The sequence below is a fragment of the Phacochoerus africanus genome, chromosome 1 (assembly GCF_016906955.1).
Source record: "Phacochoerus africanus isolate WHEZ1 chromosome 1, ROS_Pafr_v1, whole genome shotgun sequence".
Classification (NCBI taxonomy): Eukaryota; Metazoa; Chordata; class Mammalia; order Artiodactyla; family Suidae; genus Phacochoerus; species Phacochoerus africanus.
The window spans coordinates 141,961,786-141,981,691 of record NC_062544.1 but is presented as its reverse complement, the minus strand read 5'-3'; the positions used below and the strand labels follow the sequence as shown (position 1 = coordinate 141,981,691).

At 44.0% G+C, this 19,906-nt stretch overlaps 1 protein-coding gene across 4 annotated transcripts in view; it reads right to left on the bottom strand.

Annotated features, from left to right (window-relative positions):
* EDEM1 (ER degradation enhancing alpha-mannosidase like protein 1) overlaps positions 1 to 19,906 on the bottom strand; it is a 28,358-nt gene that overhangs the window by 5,198 nt on the left and 3,254 nt on the right. The window contains exons 2-12 of one of the 4 annotated variants that reach the window (XM_047779631.1): positions 16,272 to 16,344; positions 13,243 to 13,346; positions 12,126 to 12,297; positions 10,591 to 10,774; positions 8,413 to 8,587; positions 6,816 to 6,936; positions 6,184 to 6,354; positions 4,044 to 4,117; positions 3,159 to 3,255; positions 1,622 to 1,748; positions 1,187 to 1,253 (exon numbers count right to left, since the gene is read on the bottom strand). In XM_047779631.1, coding sequence (XP_047635587.1) covers positions 1,641 to 1,748; positions 3,159 to 3,255; positions 4,044 to 4,117; positions 6,184 to 6,354; positions 6,816 to 6,936; positions 8,413 to 8,587; positions 10,591 to 10,774; positions 12,126 to 12,297; positions 13,243 to 13,346; positions 16,272 to 16,344 — 1,279 coding nt within the window. In that variant the 3' untranslated portion in view covers positions 1,187 to 1,253; positions 1,622 to 1,640. Of the gene's footprint in view, positions 1 to 1,049; positions 1,254 to 1,621; positions 1,749 to 3,158; positions 3,256 to 4,043; positions 4,118 to 6,183; positions 6,355 to 6,815; positions 6,937 to 8,412; positions 8,588 to 10,590; positions 10,775 to 12,125; positions 12,298 to 13,242; positions 13,347 to 16,271; positions 16,345 to 19,906 lie in introns of those variants that run through there. The other 3 variants (XM_047779638.1, XM_047779615.1, XM_047779623.1) reach the window with 3 other exon arrangements.

Here is a 19,906-nt window from a genome sequence, read left to right as displayed (position 1 = left end):
TTCCCTTTCCTTCCCAATCATGCTCTGTTCACCTAATCTACACTCCACGGCCTGATGGACACTTCAGGGACTTATCTCTGCTCGGGCCTATCAGTTCAGTTCAGAGGCTGATGATGTAGCTCTAGGATGAGACATTAAGGGAAAAATACAGTCTGGGATGAGAGGGCCTGTAACCAAAGTGGCCTGGGGGTGGGCGGCAGGGCTCTTGGCACCTGAGTCTTTTCTGAAGAGAGAGATGGCATCCCAATCCATTGTGAGCAAACGAGGTTTGAGTCACCTAATGCAGATTTAATATCACCTGATGCAATGTCCACTTCCCGATCCTCACATCCAAACCATCCTGTTAGATTCAAATCAACACAACTACTTGGGACAGCTACAAGAATCAAGGATTTCTGCTCCCAAACCTTCCCCAGCGTGTCCGGGTAATATCCAGATATGCTCAGCAAAGCCCCATTTTCAGTGAAACCCAGTACTTCCTGCACTTGGACAGCACACTCATCAAACATCACAATGACTGCCGATTGCCATTCTTTCCTCTCCAGCCGGGGGATGATTCTGCCGTTTGCCCCTCTGGAGCCTCTCCATCCTCCTCGCCACCCTGGCCCCAAAGGCTGGCAGGATGGGCTCTATCAGTAGGTTCCCTGGTCTCTGGCTTCTAGCAAAGCCAGCTGACGGGAAGCTCGAACAGACCAGAAGAGGGAGAAGGAGCACAGTGTCCACTCTGCTGGCTCCCTTCCTACAGTCACTGAAGCCAACCCAGAGCAGTAGTTCCTGCCCACCCCCTGCCAGTGCCTCTCTGCGGCCAGTGCCTGTGACCACTCCCTCCCCACTGTCCCCTTCAGCCGGAAGTTGGTAACGGGCCACTGGTCAGTGGTTTCCTTACATCCTGATGACACCTACAGAAATGGCCTCTTTCTGAAACTCTTCTCACATTTCCCCATCTGAGTGCACCATGGATACTCTACCAGGAAACTCTGGATGAAATTGTGATTAGTAGTATTTTCTCTTCCTCTACATGCAAACCACTCCTGGAAAAAGCAACTCACATTGGAGCTGGAGTTGATGATTTTCAGTTCGTGAGATTTAGGCCTGTGCACAGACTTTTCCACTTGGTCCTGCCCTCCCTCTTCAGAAAAGAACTCCTTCCAGGGTGATTCGCGAAGATGTTCATCCACAGACACAATATGTCCCTCAGTTGTAAACATGTATCTGGTTCCAGATTTGTGTACTGGATTCTCCTCATCAAAGAGCTAGAGGAAGAAATGGGAAAGAAGACTCAATTGTAGCATGTTTAAAACTAACCCCCAGGGGTGAGTCCCAGACCTCTTAGCAAGAAGCATCTACTCCCTCTAAGGCTAAGCCTGGCTGCAGGGCAGGATCACCAGCTGTGTGAAAACGCAGATGCTAGCACTTCCCTGACCCTGCCTAGACCTAGAGATTCAGAAAGCCGGGGACTGAGACCCAAGTGCCACTAGCCTGTAAACACCGTGGACAGTCCCCCCTCACTCTCCTGAGAGTTCCCAAGCTGCAATTCACCTCAAACACACCTAAGCCCTAAATTGTAAAATGTTGGGAGGAAGGAGGTACATGGTCCCCAAGGCCTAGCACAGAGCCTTACACACTTGCCACCGTCGGGTTCATTCTTGTTGGGGCTCTGCTGGCACAAGGGCACCCAAGGCAGTCCTTTCCTTCAAGAGTGGGTGTGGGGAGGAGGAGGGTACAACAGAGGCATCTAGAAAGAACACCTAACCCAGGAGGGGACAGGTAGGTGTGGAGAGAAGGCAGGTGTTCAGTGAATGATGAATGAGGCAAAACTTAGAAAAAGAACTCAGAGATAGATGGAAGAAACTTTATAGTCACCTCAAGTATGTTAAAGATGAGGAAAAACAGACTCAGCCCAGCATGCCTGTGTTTACACAGCAAGGGTTCCTCACCTGCCCCAGACCCTGAGCTCTTTCCTCTGGAGCACCCTGCAGGGACTCTTTCATTCACTCTAGAACTTGCCTGTGAACATCCCAGACACGAACAAACCAAGAGATGCTGGAAAGGGATGCCTGCCAGTCTTTGGGCAGCTGGTCTGAGCCCACCTACTGGGCCATGTGTGAGACCTCCGCTCACCATGGAACCTGGCAGCAGGACAGGTGACGCCCTGCCCCCACCCCCACTAAACCCTGAGGCCAGCCAGTGAGCACGCCGCCTCTGCTGTCCACCATGAAGAGTGACGCCAGCAGCAGCAGCAGCATCATCTTAAAGGATTAGATATATGTTTCCAAAACCTGGCTTTGACACAATCATTTGAGCCACTTGTCAAAATGATGGATTCCTGAGCCTGCTTCTAAAGAGTCTGATTCAACACGGCTATAATCTTCACTGGGTGATTTGGATCCAGCCACCCCCAGGCCTGGGAAACTGTCGCTAGTGATGGCTATCTTTGGATCAGCCCAAATTCTCCACATTATTTCCCCACCAGAAAATCCTGACCCTCTGTGCCTTGAGAAAGTATCCCCTCATGTGCAGCCATACTAAGCACTACCAGAGGGGAAGAGCACAGCCTCATGCACTGATGCAGACCCCACGTGGCCTATGGAACTTTGATGTGGAAATGGAACTGGACAAAGAGCCAGGACTGGGCATAGGGCTCAGATCTGCCATGCAGTCACCCCGAGAACCCATGAAGGTTGCCTGACCTCTCCACATAGATGGTAGTTCCCATGAACACTGGTTAGATGGTCCCAAAGGTTCCTTCCAGGTCCAAAATTTACTCTCTCCCCAAACACATGTGGATGTTTTTGGACAGAAAGCCAGGTGGGATGCGGGGTTGAGAGCACAAAGGAGGTAAGAGCTAAGGTGCTGCTCTCTTCCTCTGAGAAGCTGCCCCAAGCACCTCACTAATGTGGGTCCTCTGGGAACTGTTACCAGTATGTCATACAACATGTAACTGTAAGTTTCTCTACACGCACTTGGCAAAGCACGAGGCCCCATGAGGCTGGAAACCATGGAGGAGATAGCAATACACCTTTGCTCTGAGAGTGCTATGTCTGCACAAGGTCCAGTCCAAGGGCCCAGGAAGTTATGTCAGATGGAATGCAGAAGGAAGTTCTGGCTTTCAACAGTACCACTGGCCGTACTCTGGAGTGACCCTACAGCACACATACCAGATACAAATATTTGCAGGTCTCACTGAGAAAGAAGCTCTCCATCCGGTCCTCCTTGGATTTGTCGATGACGTGATGCAATGTAGCATACCCACACCTGCAAGACAACTGTCCAGTGAGCCTTGCCTCTGCTCCTCTCCACCTGCTTGTTAATTTAAGAAGCTGAGCAGTCTACTAATAGAATAATCAAATACCACATGAAAAACTAATTACGGCAGGTTTAAGGGCTGTCTCTTTTAGCCTAGATTGCCTACAAATTCATTAAAAAGTGGTGTGGCTGCCAAATCATCACATTAATGATAGGAGAAGGGGGTGAGGAGTGGAGAGTATTTGCCAAAAACGTAACACAACACCAAGAAAATGACTGGTAGCAAATTCAAACTGAATGATTTAAATTTTATGTCCCAATACTTGTAAACGGACTTACCATATATGGATAGTCGAAAATAGTATTTCGTAGGAAAATACTTACAATATTATTCTAGGTGAAAAAAGTAGGTGACAAAACTGAAATATGAAGTTTTTTATATATACATACATTATACACACACACACACACACACACATGAATGTATCAAAAAGTATAAGCCTATGTACTTAAATGCTGATTGTGATTCTCTCTGCACATGGAAATACATTACTTAAAAAGAACCATATAATCTGCAAGAACCTTACAGGGATAACAGTGAAAAACATTTTTCTTTTTTTGGTTCCCACTATAATGGAAAGGTTCTACTATACCAAAAACAAGTGATTTCCCTACAAAATTAACATTAATGACCTGCTGTAGAAATTAAAATGCAAAATAGAACAACATTTCCCTAGAACAACTCAAAATAAGTCAAAGGTGGCCAAGAGAAAAAGGAAGGAACTTAGAAAACTAACTTGGCTTTTGTGTACTTTTCCAGACTCTGCAGAATATCCATTCCTACGTGGAGGTAGAAGGGATTCTTGGTTGCCTAGAGAGAACATGAGAGAATGTGATCCAGCAAGGGCCTGGAAAACACACTATCAGCAAACATCGTGGTGACTGCTGGAATTTCCTGAAGAGATGAGTCACTGGCCAAGGGAAGGCACAGACTGGTTCACTTCATCGTGAAAGGTGGCGAATGTTAAAGGACCAAGGCGCTCACTAGGTTCACGTCAAAGTGCACATTCAATCTATTTAACAGAGACCAAAACATGCTCCAGAGTAACAAGACACCCCATCTTTGGCTCTCCTGAGGCCCACCCCAATCAAAAATGAAACAGTGCCTCACTGACAGTCCCATATCTGAGAACAAACCCAGCTTCTATCTTGCCTCAGAGTGCTAGAAACTTAAGCTTCAGGCTCAGAGAAACAGGACTCTGCACCATTCCACCTACAGCTTATGAAGCAGGGCTAGGAAACAAGACTACTCTCAAAAGATCTGAAGAGGCCTCCACAAGCTTTGCTCTAATTGCCCTAAGAACTCAATAACTAGGGTATTTCCTCTTCTGTCACATGCTCATAGATTGCTCTGTGAGGGGAAAAAAATTTCTCTGGGAAGATGAGACTTTTACCCCAAAACAGTCTGAAAGTCAGGGATCATCTACAATTTGTACCCAGTTCCAACCTGCAGCAGCAAAAGCAAAGGCCCGCAAGGTTAGCTGTCTTTGGATTAAGCGAACAGAGTGGCTTCAGAAGGCAAAGATAGAAAGCCAAAGATTTTTCTGGATTCTAAGAAAACAGTCAATGTGAGGAAGAAGCTGCAAGAGGAAAGATGTAGCAAGAGATACAGAGGCATAAACCCAAAGGCAGGAGTCCCGATGGTGGTGCGGCGGAAATCAATCTCACTAGGATCCATGAGGATGCGCGTTCAATCCCTGGCCTCACTCAGGGGTTAAGGAACTGGTGTTGCTGTGAGCTGTGGTGTAGGTCACAGACATGGCTTGGATCCTGTGTTGCTGTGGCTGTGATATAGGCCGGCAGGTATAGCTCCAATTCAATCCCTAGCCAGGGAACTTCCATATGCCTCAGGTACAGCCCTTAAAAAAAAAGAAAGAAGAAACTCAAAGGCAACAGACACAAGCTTCAGAGGAGAACTTGGGCAGCAGCAGCACATCCTCCTCAGGGCATAAGCGGCCTGACTCTATGCTGAGCTCAGGGAGGCCGAGGCCATCTCCTCCCACTCCTGAGAGGCTACCTAAAACTCACAAGGTCTTTCTTTAAGCATGGGGTCAACAAGCATTTTTGTAAGATTTCTCCCCATTTCAGAAACAGATGTCAGAGGTTCAATATTAAAAAATGATTAAATAAATCTATATCACAGTACTAATCTTACTACCAGAGCTCATAAAAATAAGCTTGCCCACTATACACACCTGTTGCAGGTCTGCTGAGTGCATACAAGGCCTGCATATTGCAAAGTGAGCAGCTCCTGCCGAGGTATCTGTGAATGGCTGAAGCTTTTGGTATGGATGCATGTATAAATACCTGCCTTAAACTGTGGGAGAGAGGACTTCTCACAGTTCAAGTGAGATTCCCTCTGGCATTCAAGTAATTTCACAAAAAATGAACACTAAATTTTTTTTTTTTAAGAACCAAACAAAAATAGATGTTCAGACGAAACCCAGATGATTCCCTTTCCAATTAAGAAAAAGAACTTTTTTGTCTGAATAATTTACACAGACCAAGGTCCCATAGGACACGAGTACAAAAAAAAAGCATCCCCAAAGAGTTCTTTGGTCAAATAAACTTTGGAAGACAGTGAGTACCAAATCCTCCTCTTAACTGTTTAAGGATATGAGAAACAAGCCCTCCAGTAAAGATACGATTTGGCTTTGCAGGATGTAACTTAAAAACATACATGATAACAGATACCTTCCCCCGTCCTGTGGAACTGTGATGGCCACTCGGCACTAATGAGACTCTGGGCAGGCGATGGCTCCAATAGCGTCACTGTGAAACAGCACAATTTCCCACTGGGCAGCAATTGTGCTAAGAACCAACTACTACAGGTCTCCCCAATACTTAAACTCACACAACTTTAACCAATTCTAGTACCTGGTATAGGAGATAAGTCGACTCCACCAGCTCTGGTCTCAACGGGTAGAAAAGCACGTCAGGGGCCTGCAGCTGCCAGTTGTACCTCTCGGGGAGGGCCCCATAGCGCTTCCATATGGCATAGTAAAAGGCATGCAGGCAGATGGCATCTTCCACATCGCCTATCAGAACCTAAGGAGAAGCGTGGTCACCAGGCTAAGATACTTTTCTCAGAATATTGAGACCTGACACAGAGGCCCCTCTACCCACCGTTTATCTGACCCACCAACATGACTGGAGATGAAACCAACCCAAAAGTTGCATCCCAGACAGACACCACCCCTCTTCCCCCAATCTGGCCATCAATGCCAAATTCATCTGAACTGCACAGAACAGGAGGTTCAGTGTATCCATAGACAAAGTCGGACAACTGATAGATGGATCAGCCAAAAATCACACATAGTCACTTTCCGAGCATGGCTTTGCACATATTTATGGAGTAATTTTCAGAAGGAACAATAGTGATACATTATGCTATTAACATCCCAAATCAGAAGGAGCCAGAAAATGTTCTGGTAGCATAAAAAGAAAAGGGGGACAGGGGAGCCTTTTCTAATGACTGCTTTTTCTCAGCAAATGTGATTGCAAAATACCTGCAGTCCGGGGAAGAAGGCCTGCAGAGAGTCAATCCACGTGTTCATCAGCTGCCCACTGAACATGTTCACATTGACGTAGAGTGGCGGGTCCCCTTCTCCTTCATTACAGGCTTCCCGACTGAGGATCCAAGCAGAGCCAAACAGAGACATCAAAGGGAAAGAAGACCCACACCCACAACAGAATTCCAGCTCCGTCCCTCCAGCAGCCTCTGGCAGTCTCACATAAATGGAATCAACATTAACCTTTTCTCCTCACTCTTTAAACCTTTGGAGACAGACTGCCTCTACCGGTCACTATGAGACTCTAGCATAAAGAGGACATCTACCATGGAATAAAAGTTCTAAACTCAGCCATGGCAACACCAGGAATTCACTGCATTTTGCAGAAAGCACTTTAACACTCAGGCTTGAAAATACTTCCACATAATTTGGTATACAGCACAGGCCAGATTTGACCTAAGTGAGGAAACCTGGCTATTTCTGCACCCCCAAAAAAAGTCTCTTCTTTAATAAAACCCTGCACCTTGGGCCTGGAGGAACACAATAGAGCAAGATGCTCAGGTATTACTATTCAATTTATATTGGGGCTTTAAGAAGAATAAAGAACTGAACTCTGGCCAAAGAGCCTCTTACTAAAAACACAGCACTTGCGTGAGTGAAGGTGGAGATGGGTTCCAAGAAAATCTTACCATGCAGGCAATTAAGTAGCTTCACTTGCATCAGCAAAGAAATATACACAGGTACACAAGAGAAGACCCAGGGAAGAGAGAGGGGGAGTCAGGGTAGAAACCACTGCAGCTTCGAAGGGCAGCTGATTGCAAATGGACAAGCAGCAAATAATGCTGTTTTAAATAAATCAGAGGAGGGAAATGTGGTAATTGTCCTTTCTCTCATCAAGTATAAAGGCTAATCAAAACAGTTCTTTGGGAAGTGAAAAGAACCCAAATAACTGTGCTATATCACAGCTGTATCTGCAAAGCCCCACGGTGAAACAAAGGGATGTGTCACTTCTTGTGGCAGTCAGTCTCCAGGTGGCCCCCAGTGACCCCTGCCTCCTGGCTGTCACATCCTTATCAGTCCCCTCCCATACCACATCAGCCTTGGTCTATGTGACCAAAGTCGGGCAGAAGTAGTGTTTGTTATTCTGAGACTAGGGCATTCATTCTGACCTCTCTCTCAGATTGCTCATTCTGGGGAAGCCAGATGCCTACAGAGGCCCACATGGCACAGAACTGAGACCTCCAGCCTCCAGCCAAGCCTGGAAGGGGACCATCCTGCCCCAACTGAGCTGTGACATGGCTGCGGCCCCCATCAGTAGCTGTGGACAACCTCGAGAGAGACCCTGCTCCTGGTTTCCACTCAGAAACTGGGTGTTAAGCCAGTTTTAAGCCACTACATCCAGGGTAATTTGTTAGGCAGCAGTAAGTAGCTAATATCCTCTTCACCCCTAAAGGCCCAACAAACAACTAGGAGGCAGTAAAATGAAAAAAGAGACCAAGAGACCCTGTGAATTTATGTTGAGAAAAATATGAACATTTCATGGTACATTCTATTTTCTTTGCAGGGCAATAAAAGAGATGTTGAGGAAGCATACCCTCTTCTTAAGTAGTTCTGAATACTCTGATACGCAGCATTAAACATTTCTAGATCTTCTTTTTCTCCAAAGAGAATGTAAGATTTCAAGAGGTATTCATAGAAGGAGTCCAGTCCGGCACCCAAGCCACTCTGCTTTCCAACCCAATGGCCCGTCTGAATGTTGACAACATTGCCTGTGAAAACAAGCAGAGCTCCTCAGGTCCCAGTCAGGGGGCATCTGGGACTGGGGGAATAGGGAAGCGGAGAAGTGGAGGCCTCTTCTACTTCAGCCCCAGTGCTCCTCAGCACCTTTGTCCCTCACAGGGAAGAAGAGAAAGACTGACTGAGTGGCCCTCACAACTGGGATCGGTCCTATCAGCACCATGAACAGTCAGGAGATCTTTTGAAATATACGGTGTTTAACCACTGACACAAAAATGGGGAAAACACTGAATTCAAAAGAAAAACAGGTCTGTCTGCCATTGTGCTTTTCCAGATACACAATGCGTTTCAAAATCCAGGAGTGTTGTTCCTCAGAGAATTATGAACCACATGATTTGTATTATGTATAAAATGGAAAAAAAAAAAAAAGAGAGAGAGAAACAATCCAAAAGTCCAACATCAGAAGAAGAGTTAATGGACTGTCATGTAGATTTTTAAAGACACTAGCTATGAAAACAAGATAACAATTTGAAACACCTTCGTGACTTGCCAAACATTAAGGCAGAATAAAATATTTATATTATAATTTGAAAGGTTACAAAAGATGCAAACACCAGGCTGTAAGGGCTTATGGAAATTTTAAAGTTGATAATTTGGGGTGATATTGGTGATGGGGTGACCAATGGGGCAACTATTTTATTCCTACTGTTATCGATAAATACAATTTTGTAAACAAATTTAAGAACTTAAGGAATAATCAAAAATCACTTTTAGAAGTTCTTGTCATGGTGCAGTGGAAACAAATCCGATTAGGAACAACGAGGTTGCAGTTTCAACCCCTGGTCTCACTCAATGGGTTAAGGATCCAGTGTTGCCTTGAGCTGTGGTAAAGGTGGCAGATGCGGCTCAGATCTGGCATTGCTGTGGCTGTGGTTGTGGCGTAGGCTGGTGGCTACAGCTCCAATTGGAACCCTAGCCTGGAAAGCTCCCCATGCCGCAGGTGCAGCCCTAAAAAGACCAAAGACAGAAAAAAAAAGATCACTTTTAAAAAGCAGTGCTTTTGCAATGACATTCTATGGCTCCAAGGCCAGCAATCCAGTTCCCATGAAATGGGGAAAAAGTTTTTTTTCAATATAAGACAAACAAGAGGCAAAATCTATTTTAAAATAACATCTGAGGAGGTCCCAATATGGCTCAGTAGAAACGAATCTGACTAGTATCCATGAGGACATAGGTTCAATCCCTGGCCTTGCTCAGTGGGTTAAGGATCCGGCTTTGCCATGAGCTGTGGTATAGGTTGCAGACGTGGCTCGGATGTGGCGTGGCTGTGGCTGTGGCTGTGGCTAGGCCAGCGGCAAAAGCTCTGATTCAACCCCTAGCCTGGGAACCTCCATATGCAGCCCTGAAAAAGGTAAAAATAAATAAATAAATAACATCTTGAATTGGCAAAATACAGATAATTATTGAAGGTAGATGATGAGTACATAAAGGTTCATTATACTTCCTCCTACTTCCATATGTGTTTTAAATTTTCTGTAATTTTTAAGTAACATCTTAACCCAAAATTCTCAAGAAAAACAAAATAAAACAATATCTAGTACAGGTTTAATCTGGGCTTTCAACCTACTACTCCATGCTGAGATTTTTTAAAAAGAGAAAGCCACTCTGCCAGTACCTCTAGATCCCTCTATTTGGAACCTTCTACTGAAGCAATATAATCTACCTCAGAGACAGTGCTCTTTGTAGCATTCCCATTAGCAATTATTTCCAAGCAAAATATGCCCAGAGAATCATATCAGAAGGGAGCCCTCAAATAGCAAAAGACCTTCTGTCCCATCAAGCCTTACAGCCTCACTCTAAGTAAAAAGTCCCAATAGAGAAATTAGATGCAGCTGACACCAAGGGCCATTCTGAGTTGTCAATTTTCAGAGTCAGTGGTACAAAAAAGGAGCAGTGGAGAGGAGGGAGAGTTCCAGAGAGATGGAGAGAAAAGGGGCGATGCATGCAGTCCCAAGGGCCTGACAGGTGCCCATACCTAACAATCCTGTGCCGTTGCTCCGCAGGTTCCAAAGAGCTTTCACTGCTCGCCTGGCCACCCACTCAAACGTGGAATCCCCCAGCAGTCGGCTCAGAATGCCAAACTCCACCAGGAGGGAACCAGCACCGGCCGTGCATGTCTCATTATTGCTGTCAGGAGGAACACCAGTCTTTAGATTCACCTGGGGACAGGAAGAGACAAAGAACTTGTGGCAAAATTCAAGGAACCCACAGGGCTAGAAGGCCAGGTCACAGCTACCACACTCCACTAATAATCAGGCTTCCTGCAGCGTGAGTATCACTGCCTCCCACTTTACATCGAGATGAATATAGGAGTAAGTTTAAAAGACACAAACAAGATAATACCAATAGCAGAGCCTTGTGCTATTAACAAGAATAAGTCCTGGGGGAATCATTATAACACTACTCACTAATCTGCCTCTTTTCAGCAGGTTCTCTTCATGGTTACACAGCACCAGGCTTTGGCATTAGGAACAAAGGCAAGCTGTGGAATCACTTAGAAATCTTAAGTGAGCTGCTATGAACTCACTCCTGCTCAGCAAACAGAAACAAATCTCAAACCGGGAAAGAATGAGTGAGTACGTGACAGCCTGTTTCATCACTGAGGCTGGGTGGTCAGGCAATTATCCACTGGTTACCTAAAGGCTGACTCAATTCCCAGAGGAGTTCTGGGCTCAGCAAATCTAATGCCACAAAGATAGAATCTCTTACCAGATCTTGCATTTAAATCTGCAGCTAATTTGCTGGTGTGTGCAGGCTTTATTTAAAAGATCCACTCGAAGTGGTTTTTTTGTTTGTTTGTTTGTTTTGTCTTTTTGCCTTTTCTAGGGCCGCTTCCGCAGCATATGGATGTTCCCAGGCTAGGGGTCAAATCGGAGCTGTAGCCACCGGCCTACACCAGAGCCACAGCAACTCGGGATCTGAGTCACGTCTGCAACCTACACCACAGCTCACGGCAATGCTGGATCCTTAACCTACTGAGCAAGGCCAGGGATCAAACCTGCAACCTCATGGTTCCTAGTCAGATTCGTTAACCACTGCGCCATGACAGGAACTCCTCGAAGCGTTTTTAAGAACATTCACTGAGCTCCTACAATATATGTACATGTGAAAGTGTCTGGGAAATGGACCCAAGTCAGAAATGATAAATTCCCCCCACTGTTTGGTAGCATTGGATATAAATGCCACATGCAAAAGGACTTAAGAATACTGAGCCTGGAAAAAAGAAAGAAAGAAAGAAGGAAGGAAGGAAGGAAGGAAGGAAGAATACTGAGCCCGGGAACATGACTTCCTTAAGGGGAAGAATGAAGTCAAATATGTTGCTGCATGCCCAGCACACAGCAAGTGTTCAGTAAATGATGAATGAATTAAAAACTATTTATATCATATTTAGGTCCAAATTCTTCTCTCAAGGACATGGCTTTCCTCTTCCACATCAGCCCCACTCCTACCCCCAATAAATTCATCAACAAGGCATTTTCCCTCAGGAAGGTGGTGAGGCAGTCTACCTACCCGAGGGTAGGGGATGCCTGTCTTGGTGTTTTCAAAGGCAGGGAGGAGCCTCACGGCCAGGTCATGGGCCATATGCAACAGCTCATTGTCATAATCCTTAATCGTCATGTCACCAAAGGGCTGCTTGGAGTCAGTTATTATTCTGTGGGCAGAGAGAAGGCTTCCCAGGACCCTAATGAGAGGAAGAACAAAAAAATAATAAAATCATGTTGACTGTAAATGTGTACAATCCAGTTCAGAATGACAGAAGCAGGCTCACATTCCCCATGGATTTAGCACTATCTGAAATCAGAGGGACAGAACTGAATATACCCCTGAAGTTCTCTCTGCCCTAATAGTAAGCCATCAGCTGTTGGCGAACCACAGCGAGAAAGCGAACCATTCATCTGAGGCTACTGAGAATAATCCCACTTAAAGTAATAACTATGTTTGGTAATCTTCATCATCCCATCGGAAGGGAGCGTGCTACTCATTCTCAGAATAAATATCACCTCTTAGTATTAATAAACTACTCTTGGTTTCTCTGACTTGGAAGGAAAAACTTAGCTGTAGAGAAACATAAAAGAGCAAGACAACAAATACTAAGCAACTTTGTAGTTCTGGCTGCCAAGCAACAGGAAATTCTCCAACTTCAGGCAGAGAGGCGAGGTGAGGAAGAGAAAAAGAAGATGACTGACTCAGAGGTAGGGGCCACCAGCTTCCATCTCCATCCCTGAACAACCATGAGTTCATGTTCCATTCCAATGATCCAAAGTGGATCATGATATTTTTTCAGAATGTTTTCATAACTTTAGTTTTAAAGAAGTGTTACATCTGCAAAGTTATATGGTAATACAATTTCCAAAAAGTTTAAATAGAAAAGGAAAACAGTCACAATCTAGCAAACCAAAAGGGCAAGATATAACACAAGGGCCCAGCACGTTAAGAGGGAGGGAGGGAGGAAGAAAGACACATGAGGAGCGAATAGACCCAAATGCTCAGCAGTGGTCTATCATAGGTGGTAGGCTATCATAGGCTTGGACCCTTGACCTGGACCTCGTGGCTGGTGGACCCTCACAGGAATTTTCTCCTTACACACATAAAAGAAGGCTTCAATCCGTTTTAGGTACTCTTTTACCTTATTGTGGCTTCAAAGACTTGGACGGTGGAATCTTTGTCAAATGAAACTGTGTTGATCACTAACTTGACTGCTTTCTGGAACTCGGATGAATTTCCCATTATCTTTAAAAAGAGGAACACAAACCATTACCACAGCCTGAAGTGAAACTGAGGCTACATGATGGCAGGGAGGTAGGTCACTTCATCTGAGTGTCTCTAATGTGTGGTTTTACCATTTGTGGGAACAGAAACACAAAAGGCAGAAAAGCACAGTTATCTCTTAAAATATGTTCTGGGACAGACATCAAGTCCATTTCCAACAACTCAAGAGTACTAACTCCAAATGGCGAAACTGGGAAAATAATTCTTCATAAGATCATTAGCACTCCTCATTGATCACACTCCACTCTCCCTCAACTTCAACCTGATCTTATTTAGCATGCAAGGCATTATAGTTCCTGAAATTCCTGAAATGAGTAAAAATAAGCCCCCAAACTGAACAAACAAAAAACATAACTTTGCTCCTCAAGTAACTGGACAGCTTCGGCGCTTGGCTCCCAGGAGACCAAAACATCTGGGAAACTGACTTGTGACTTGTTACCCAGATATCTGAACAATTTGAGAAACAGGGTGTTATCTTTTAGAGCATAACAGCATAAAACTAATGACATTCAGGACAATCAAAACATAGACATAATCAGCTCTACGTCCTTTGTAAAAAGTGATCTAGAATTATGATTTCTATCTTGGGTGCATGAATATGGTATTCTAAGCTTCTCTCTCCTATATGAAGTGCAAATTGGGTGTAAAATTTGATACTTAACACTGAACTGAAATGCTTTCATGCTATTCAAAATTTCATGACAATTCTGGGACTGTAATGACATCATAAGGACACACATGAAAACTAGAAAAAACAATTTCATTCAGACACTACCTCTTTCAGGTATGTCTTATTTCCTAGTATTTATTGGTCGTGTGCATTTTTTTTTTTCTTTTCACCCCCCTCATTGTTATTTTGCTGTAACATGCAGAAAAAGTACAGACATTTCTTTTCTGGCTTTCAGATCTTTCTTTTTAAAGGATTATGCAATCACGCTGCAAGTTGCATCAAATGGTCAAGGGATTGCTATCGTCCAAATGTTTCCAAAACACACCCGTTAAAGTTTGTTTAAAATGTTAGCAAAAGAAAAGGGAAACCTCAACAGAAGTGACACCTGAAAAATAAGCCTGAAGTATACTTTAAAGACCGGATATTCTGCAATGAAACCACAGAGATGGGGTTGTTTCCTTACAGATGTTCACCAGCAGCAATATCTGTTAGCAGCTGCAGGTGCTAATATGGTCTAAATCACGTGGGGGGTGGTGAAAGAAGCCAACAACTTTCAATTACGTGTTGTAATTTACCATTTTAGACAGGAACAGAAGAGAGTAACGAGGCTATGAAATCATTCACTTAAGAAAAGCTGGATTGGACAGAAGAGTTAAATGGGTTTCTCTACTGTAGAATTTCTCAGAGCCTTTAAAATGATGGTGTATACTGTGGCTCTCCAATTAAGATCACAGACTTGGAAAATTTCTCCAGTTCATTTGGAACAGAATTCTTCTTTCAGGGAATTTACCCTTGGAATCTGTGTTGGGAAATGTCAGATTAGTAGAAATTCATTTTCCTGACATATAATTGCACTCCTACTAAGTATCAGAAACCATTAGGTGTGGAGAGAGAGCAGTGATTAACAGAGACAAGGTCTCTGTATTTAATGAGCATGGCAGGGGGATAAACAGACACAATACAGCAAAAAGACAGAGCTCAGGGAGAAAAGACCAGCTTTCATAAGCTATCTATGAGTCCTGGGACTTTTTTTAAAGCAACACTTGCAGGCTGAGTCAGCCTCTGCCACCTTCAACAAGTTAAGTGTAATTAGGGTGAACATACGTGTCTGGGCACATTCTGATCAGTGATGGTGGATAACTCAAAAGTGGAGCAGCAATAACTTCAGAAGGAGATATTGGGAAACTTTAACTGCCTTGCAACTGGCAGGATGAAACCCCGGATTTCCTATTTGACCAGCCTAGGAGGATGTAGACAGACCTCTCAAGTTCCAACAGTTCTACTACTAACAAGATCCTGCTCATTCATAGTGTAAGCTTGAAATAGCATCACCCAATTCTAATTCTGGACAGCTTTAAATTCTTTTTAAGGAAAGAAAATGGAGGATTGACATTGATGAGAGTAAAAATTTTCTACTGGTAAAGGCTGGCTGGACAATGAAGGGGAGCAGAGGTAGTAAAATCTTATTTACTCAGAAAACTTTTAAACGCTATGTGGAACTGAGTCCCCTTGCTGGATTCTAGAGCAAAAAGTCAGGAAGCAGAGCAAGCACACATGGCAGCCTGGTAACAGGTACCCTCCATAGGGCTTTACTGCTTTCAGTGCGCTTCTACAAATCTGTTCCAAGGTCTCCGGAGGCCTTGAGGGAACCAAGAGATGAGGAGGTAAAGGTGGTCCCTGAGTTGGCAGCCCAAGGCTGGAAGGGGGGTGTCCACAAAACACGGAAAGCAAATAAAAGGAAGCTGTTAACAGAGAGGGTCTCTGTGCAGAGGTGGGGGGCCAGGGCTCAGATTCGCTCTCGCTCTTGGGATGCCAGGCCCCAGCTGACGTTTCAGGGGATCTTGTCCTGTGAAGGCCTTAAGATCCTGATGACTTATCTTGTTCTTCTCAAATCTTAACTAGAGTAACTGTACACTGGTTCCTTTAAGGAATGAAATAGTGGGAAGCTGGGAGAAAAACAGCTTCTCCCAAAACAAAAATACTTTCTTCTCCCTTTTTTTAGGGAAATCACATTTCCCCTCTTTTAACCTCCGACGCTTTTTTTTGCTCCCAGCATTAAGCTCATTAAAATAAACAAAAGCTATCAGAGCTATGAATACATTTTGAGTATTAAGCTTCCTGGAACTCTCATTCCTGGAGGAAAATTAATGTTAATTAACTCCAAAATACTTTATCTTAATTAATGTTTAAAAATAATAACAAAGCTGAACACTTACTGCAAGTGTATCCAATGCATCAACAAGAGTCAATGAATAATTCCCAAGGACATCATTGATGTTCAAATTTGAACTGAAAAACAAGGAAAATTAAAATTAAACAAAGGCACTTTACTTTAAAAGAGAAAAAAGATAATAAAACTAAACAACCATCAGAGACTAAAATTGTTGGAACCTCTTGTTTATTCAGGGATTATTGTGGGTGGATCAGTATGGTGATGGTCCTTCTACCTCACAAGTGATGGTTTCTGTAGTGTCACAGGATAGCAGACACATGCACACTTATACTATGGTGGAAAGAACACGGAAACAGGAAGCCAGGGGACGGGAACAAGAGTCACTGCGCTCTCTGAGATTCTGTTTTATCACCACAAATGATCTCTCCGTCCAGCTTCAAAAAGCTCTGATTTCGAAATCGTTAGGAATGAAAAAGGAGAGCCTTGTCACATGACCTGCAAATAAAACTTCAGAAACCAGACACTCCAGCAGATTACACACAAAAAGAAGCAAATAAATACCTCAGTTACAGTCTCAATATCACTCATCTGTCCTGTGGGTGGGGGTAATAAATTATTTGCTTTATTCCCTTTCTTTTTTTTTCACTAACATCTCACCCAAAGGATCCCCTCCTGCTCCATCAAAACTAAAGAGCTGTTTTTTAACATGAACCAAGGCAGGACTTCTCTTTATCGGAGCTGCATTAATGCTTCTGCCACACACCTCCTGCCCCATAACCAACACCAATTTCCGACTCCAAAACAATCTTAAGACACCAACCTCAGGACTACAATAAGGATAAATGAGGATAAATAAATAAATGACACTAAAAATGACAAAGATGACACTAGTACATCTGGGAAAGGTGAGGAAAGATCAAGAGTGAAAGTAATAAAGTCAGCTTGACAAATTCTAGGCAGTTCAGTTATTCCTCTGTCCCATTCCCACACACCCAGCAAGTAACTGCAGAAGCTTAAAAAGACTTGAAAGTAAGGCAGAAGAAAAAGATCTAAGTAAGAAGAGAAAGAGGATGACGACTGAAGATAATGTTCATGAAAGACCAGTGAAAAAGCCCTGGTTTTCACCAGATTCACCAATATTATGATGTCTTCCATCAATTCCCCAGACCACTTTACTTACTCCTTGGATGTCTCTAACGGGTTGCCTCCCTGTGGCAGTAACTCCTGGGTCCCTGATGGCTGGCTCTGCTCTAGGCCTCCTATGTCCTCTGATCCTGCCTGAGCCTCTGTTTTATGCTGGATATGCCACTTAATCTAGGCAAGCAGAATCAGAGATGCGTTTTTTGAAACATGCTATCTAGAAGGGGCTATCTAGGAACCAAAGCTTTCATCTCTCACAGGCTGTGAAGCCAGCACACTGCATGGCTGAAAAACTGCACCTGCTTCTTCGGGTGGCTGATTTCTTCCAAATACATTTATATGATTGCAAGAGGTCCTCGAGAGGCAAGAGCTGTGGGCTCAAATAAGCACTTCAAAGGCAGTGCCAGCCAGGAAGAATATAGGAGGTGTCGAAAGCTGGAGGAGAGGAGAAGGTCGAAGTAGAAGGGAAATCCTTATTCTCAATTCTGCCAACTCAAGAACATTCTGTTGACCTTAAATATTTATGTATGTTGCTCTGCTGCCCAGAAACAGAGCTGGCTCCAAAAACCCTCCTTATCAGAAAATGGGTACCTTGTCTTTTTTTTTTTTTTGTCTTTTTGCCATTTCTTGGGCTGCTCCCGCAGCATATGGAGGTTCCCAGGCTAGGGGTCTAATCGGAGCTGTAGCTGCCGGCCTATGCCAGAGCCATAGCAATGTCAGATCCGAGCCGCATCTGCAACCTACACCACAGCTCATGGCAACGCCTGATCCTTAACCCACTGAGCAAGGCCAGGGATCAAACCCATAACCTCATGGTTCCTGGTCGGATTCATTAACCACAGAGCCACAACGGGAACTCCCATCATTCAGCATGCAGCTAGATGGCAAGTGAAGCACATGTAACGGCTCTCCCCTGGGTAACACCCTCATCTGTGGCATGTCACCCTCTACCTGCACCAGCCCTGGCATGTCTGACTAATTTGGATCACTGCACTCCTTCCAGATTTTACTGTGCTTTTCCTTTCAGGCTATAACTAAAATGGATCCAGTTTTTAAATGCTTCTCCATAGAACATCCAAGCAGTCGCTGACAATGAACGATTGTAAGAGTGGCCACGGCGGCGGGGGGTGGGGGGGGGAGCCTATTTGTAATAACCGTGGTGGTTTCTTCTCTCCAACTCAGACAAATGCACTCAAAGATCTAAGCTGTTAATTCTCTTCTACCAGATAATTGCTACATACTCTTTCAAAATGTGCAGAAAGGGAAAAAAAAAAAATGTGGGGAGGGGAAGGGAGGAAGAAGTAGACTCCACAAAACCCTATTGGTTTAACAGTATCAAATTATCATGATTCCACACATGCCAGCCTACCATGCAGGTGAGACTGTGCATTTGTCCCATGCAGATCTGGATCCATGGCCAGCCTTACCTGATCCCTTCTAAGTGCCTCAAGCCAAGAACTCAATCTTTCAGTACAAGGCAAGGCTCAAAAGTGCCCATATTTCCACACAACCAGCTGCTGAACCATGAAGACTCTCCACTTAATTCACCATGTGTGACTGTTCATGACATTCCCCCCACTCTGAATTTGTAAAGTTCTTTTCACCTCAAAACAGAGAAGTTGGAAAGAACTATGGCCTCTGATAGAATATTTCTGATTACGCAGCTAACCTAATGGTAAAGTAACATGTGCAAAATTAAACCTATGTGTTAAAAAAAAATTCCCACATATACTTAATCTGTCACAACTGTTCAGAAATCTATCTGGTGCTGCGTAGGAAGAAAGGTAATATAAGAAGTAGTCCCTGTGTTCAAGGGATTGATAATCTGGGGAGACAAGACAAAGGGAAAAGAAGGAAAGCACACAACAGTACTCAATTCTCAGTCAATGTCAAAATGCGAAACAGCAACTCAGAGGAAAGGAACTAAAAGGAGAACAGAGTAGACAAGGACAATTATCTTCAAACACCTCAAAGGTGTCATGGAAAAAGGCTTGAGCCTGACCGTGAAGGAGGTGAGGATTTCAGAAAGAGGAATGCAGAGGAGGCCATGTAAAACTAGGGGTGCCTAGGAGTCCTTCTGGAGGCCAATATCCATTTGGTTTGATTTGCTTTTTTGTTTGAAGAACAATATGGCTGGGGAGAAAGCAAAGAAGGATCATGCGCCCAAGGTCTGAACTAATAATATTCACAAGATTGCAAAATGTTAACATCCAAATTTACTTGAAGAAACTTTTGAATTTCGATCCTCCAACCCAAATTGGGGATGTGAGAGGAACAGAATTTGCATAGTGATATAAAGCTGGGCAGAAAGATTTGCTATTTTTAAAATGTGCTCAGGTTTTATCTACTTCATGTAAATACTCCTTATCTTACCTCCAGTCAAACAAAAGAGGCAAGAGAAGCCTCAAGTAAATGTGACTACAAAGAAAAGACACACAAGTTTAGTGCTTATATTTTGCTTGTGTACCTTTCACCTAATATTCTTATGGTCATGCCATTCTGGTTTTTCAAACAAATCACTGAAATACACTTGATAAC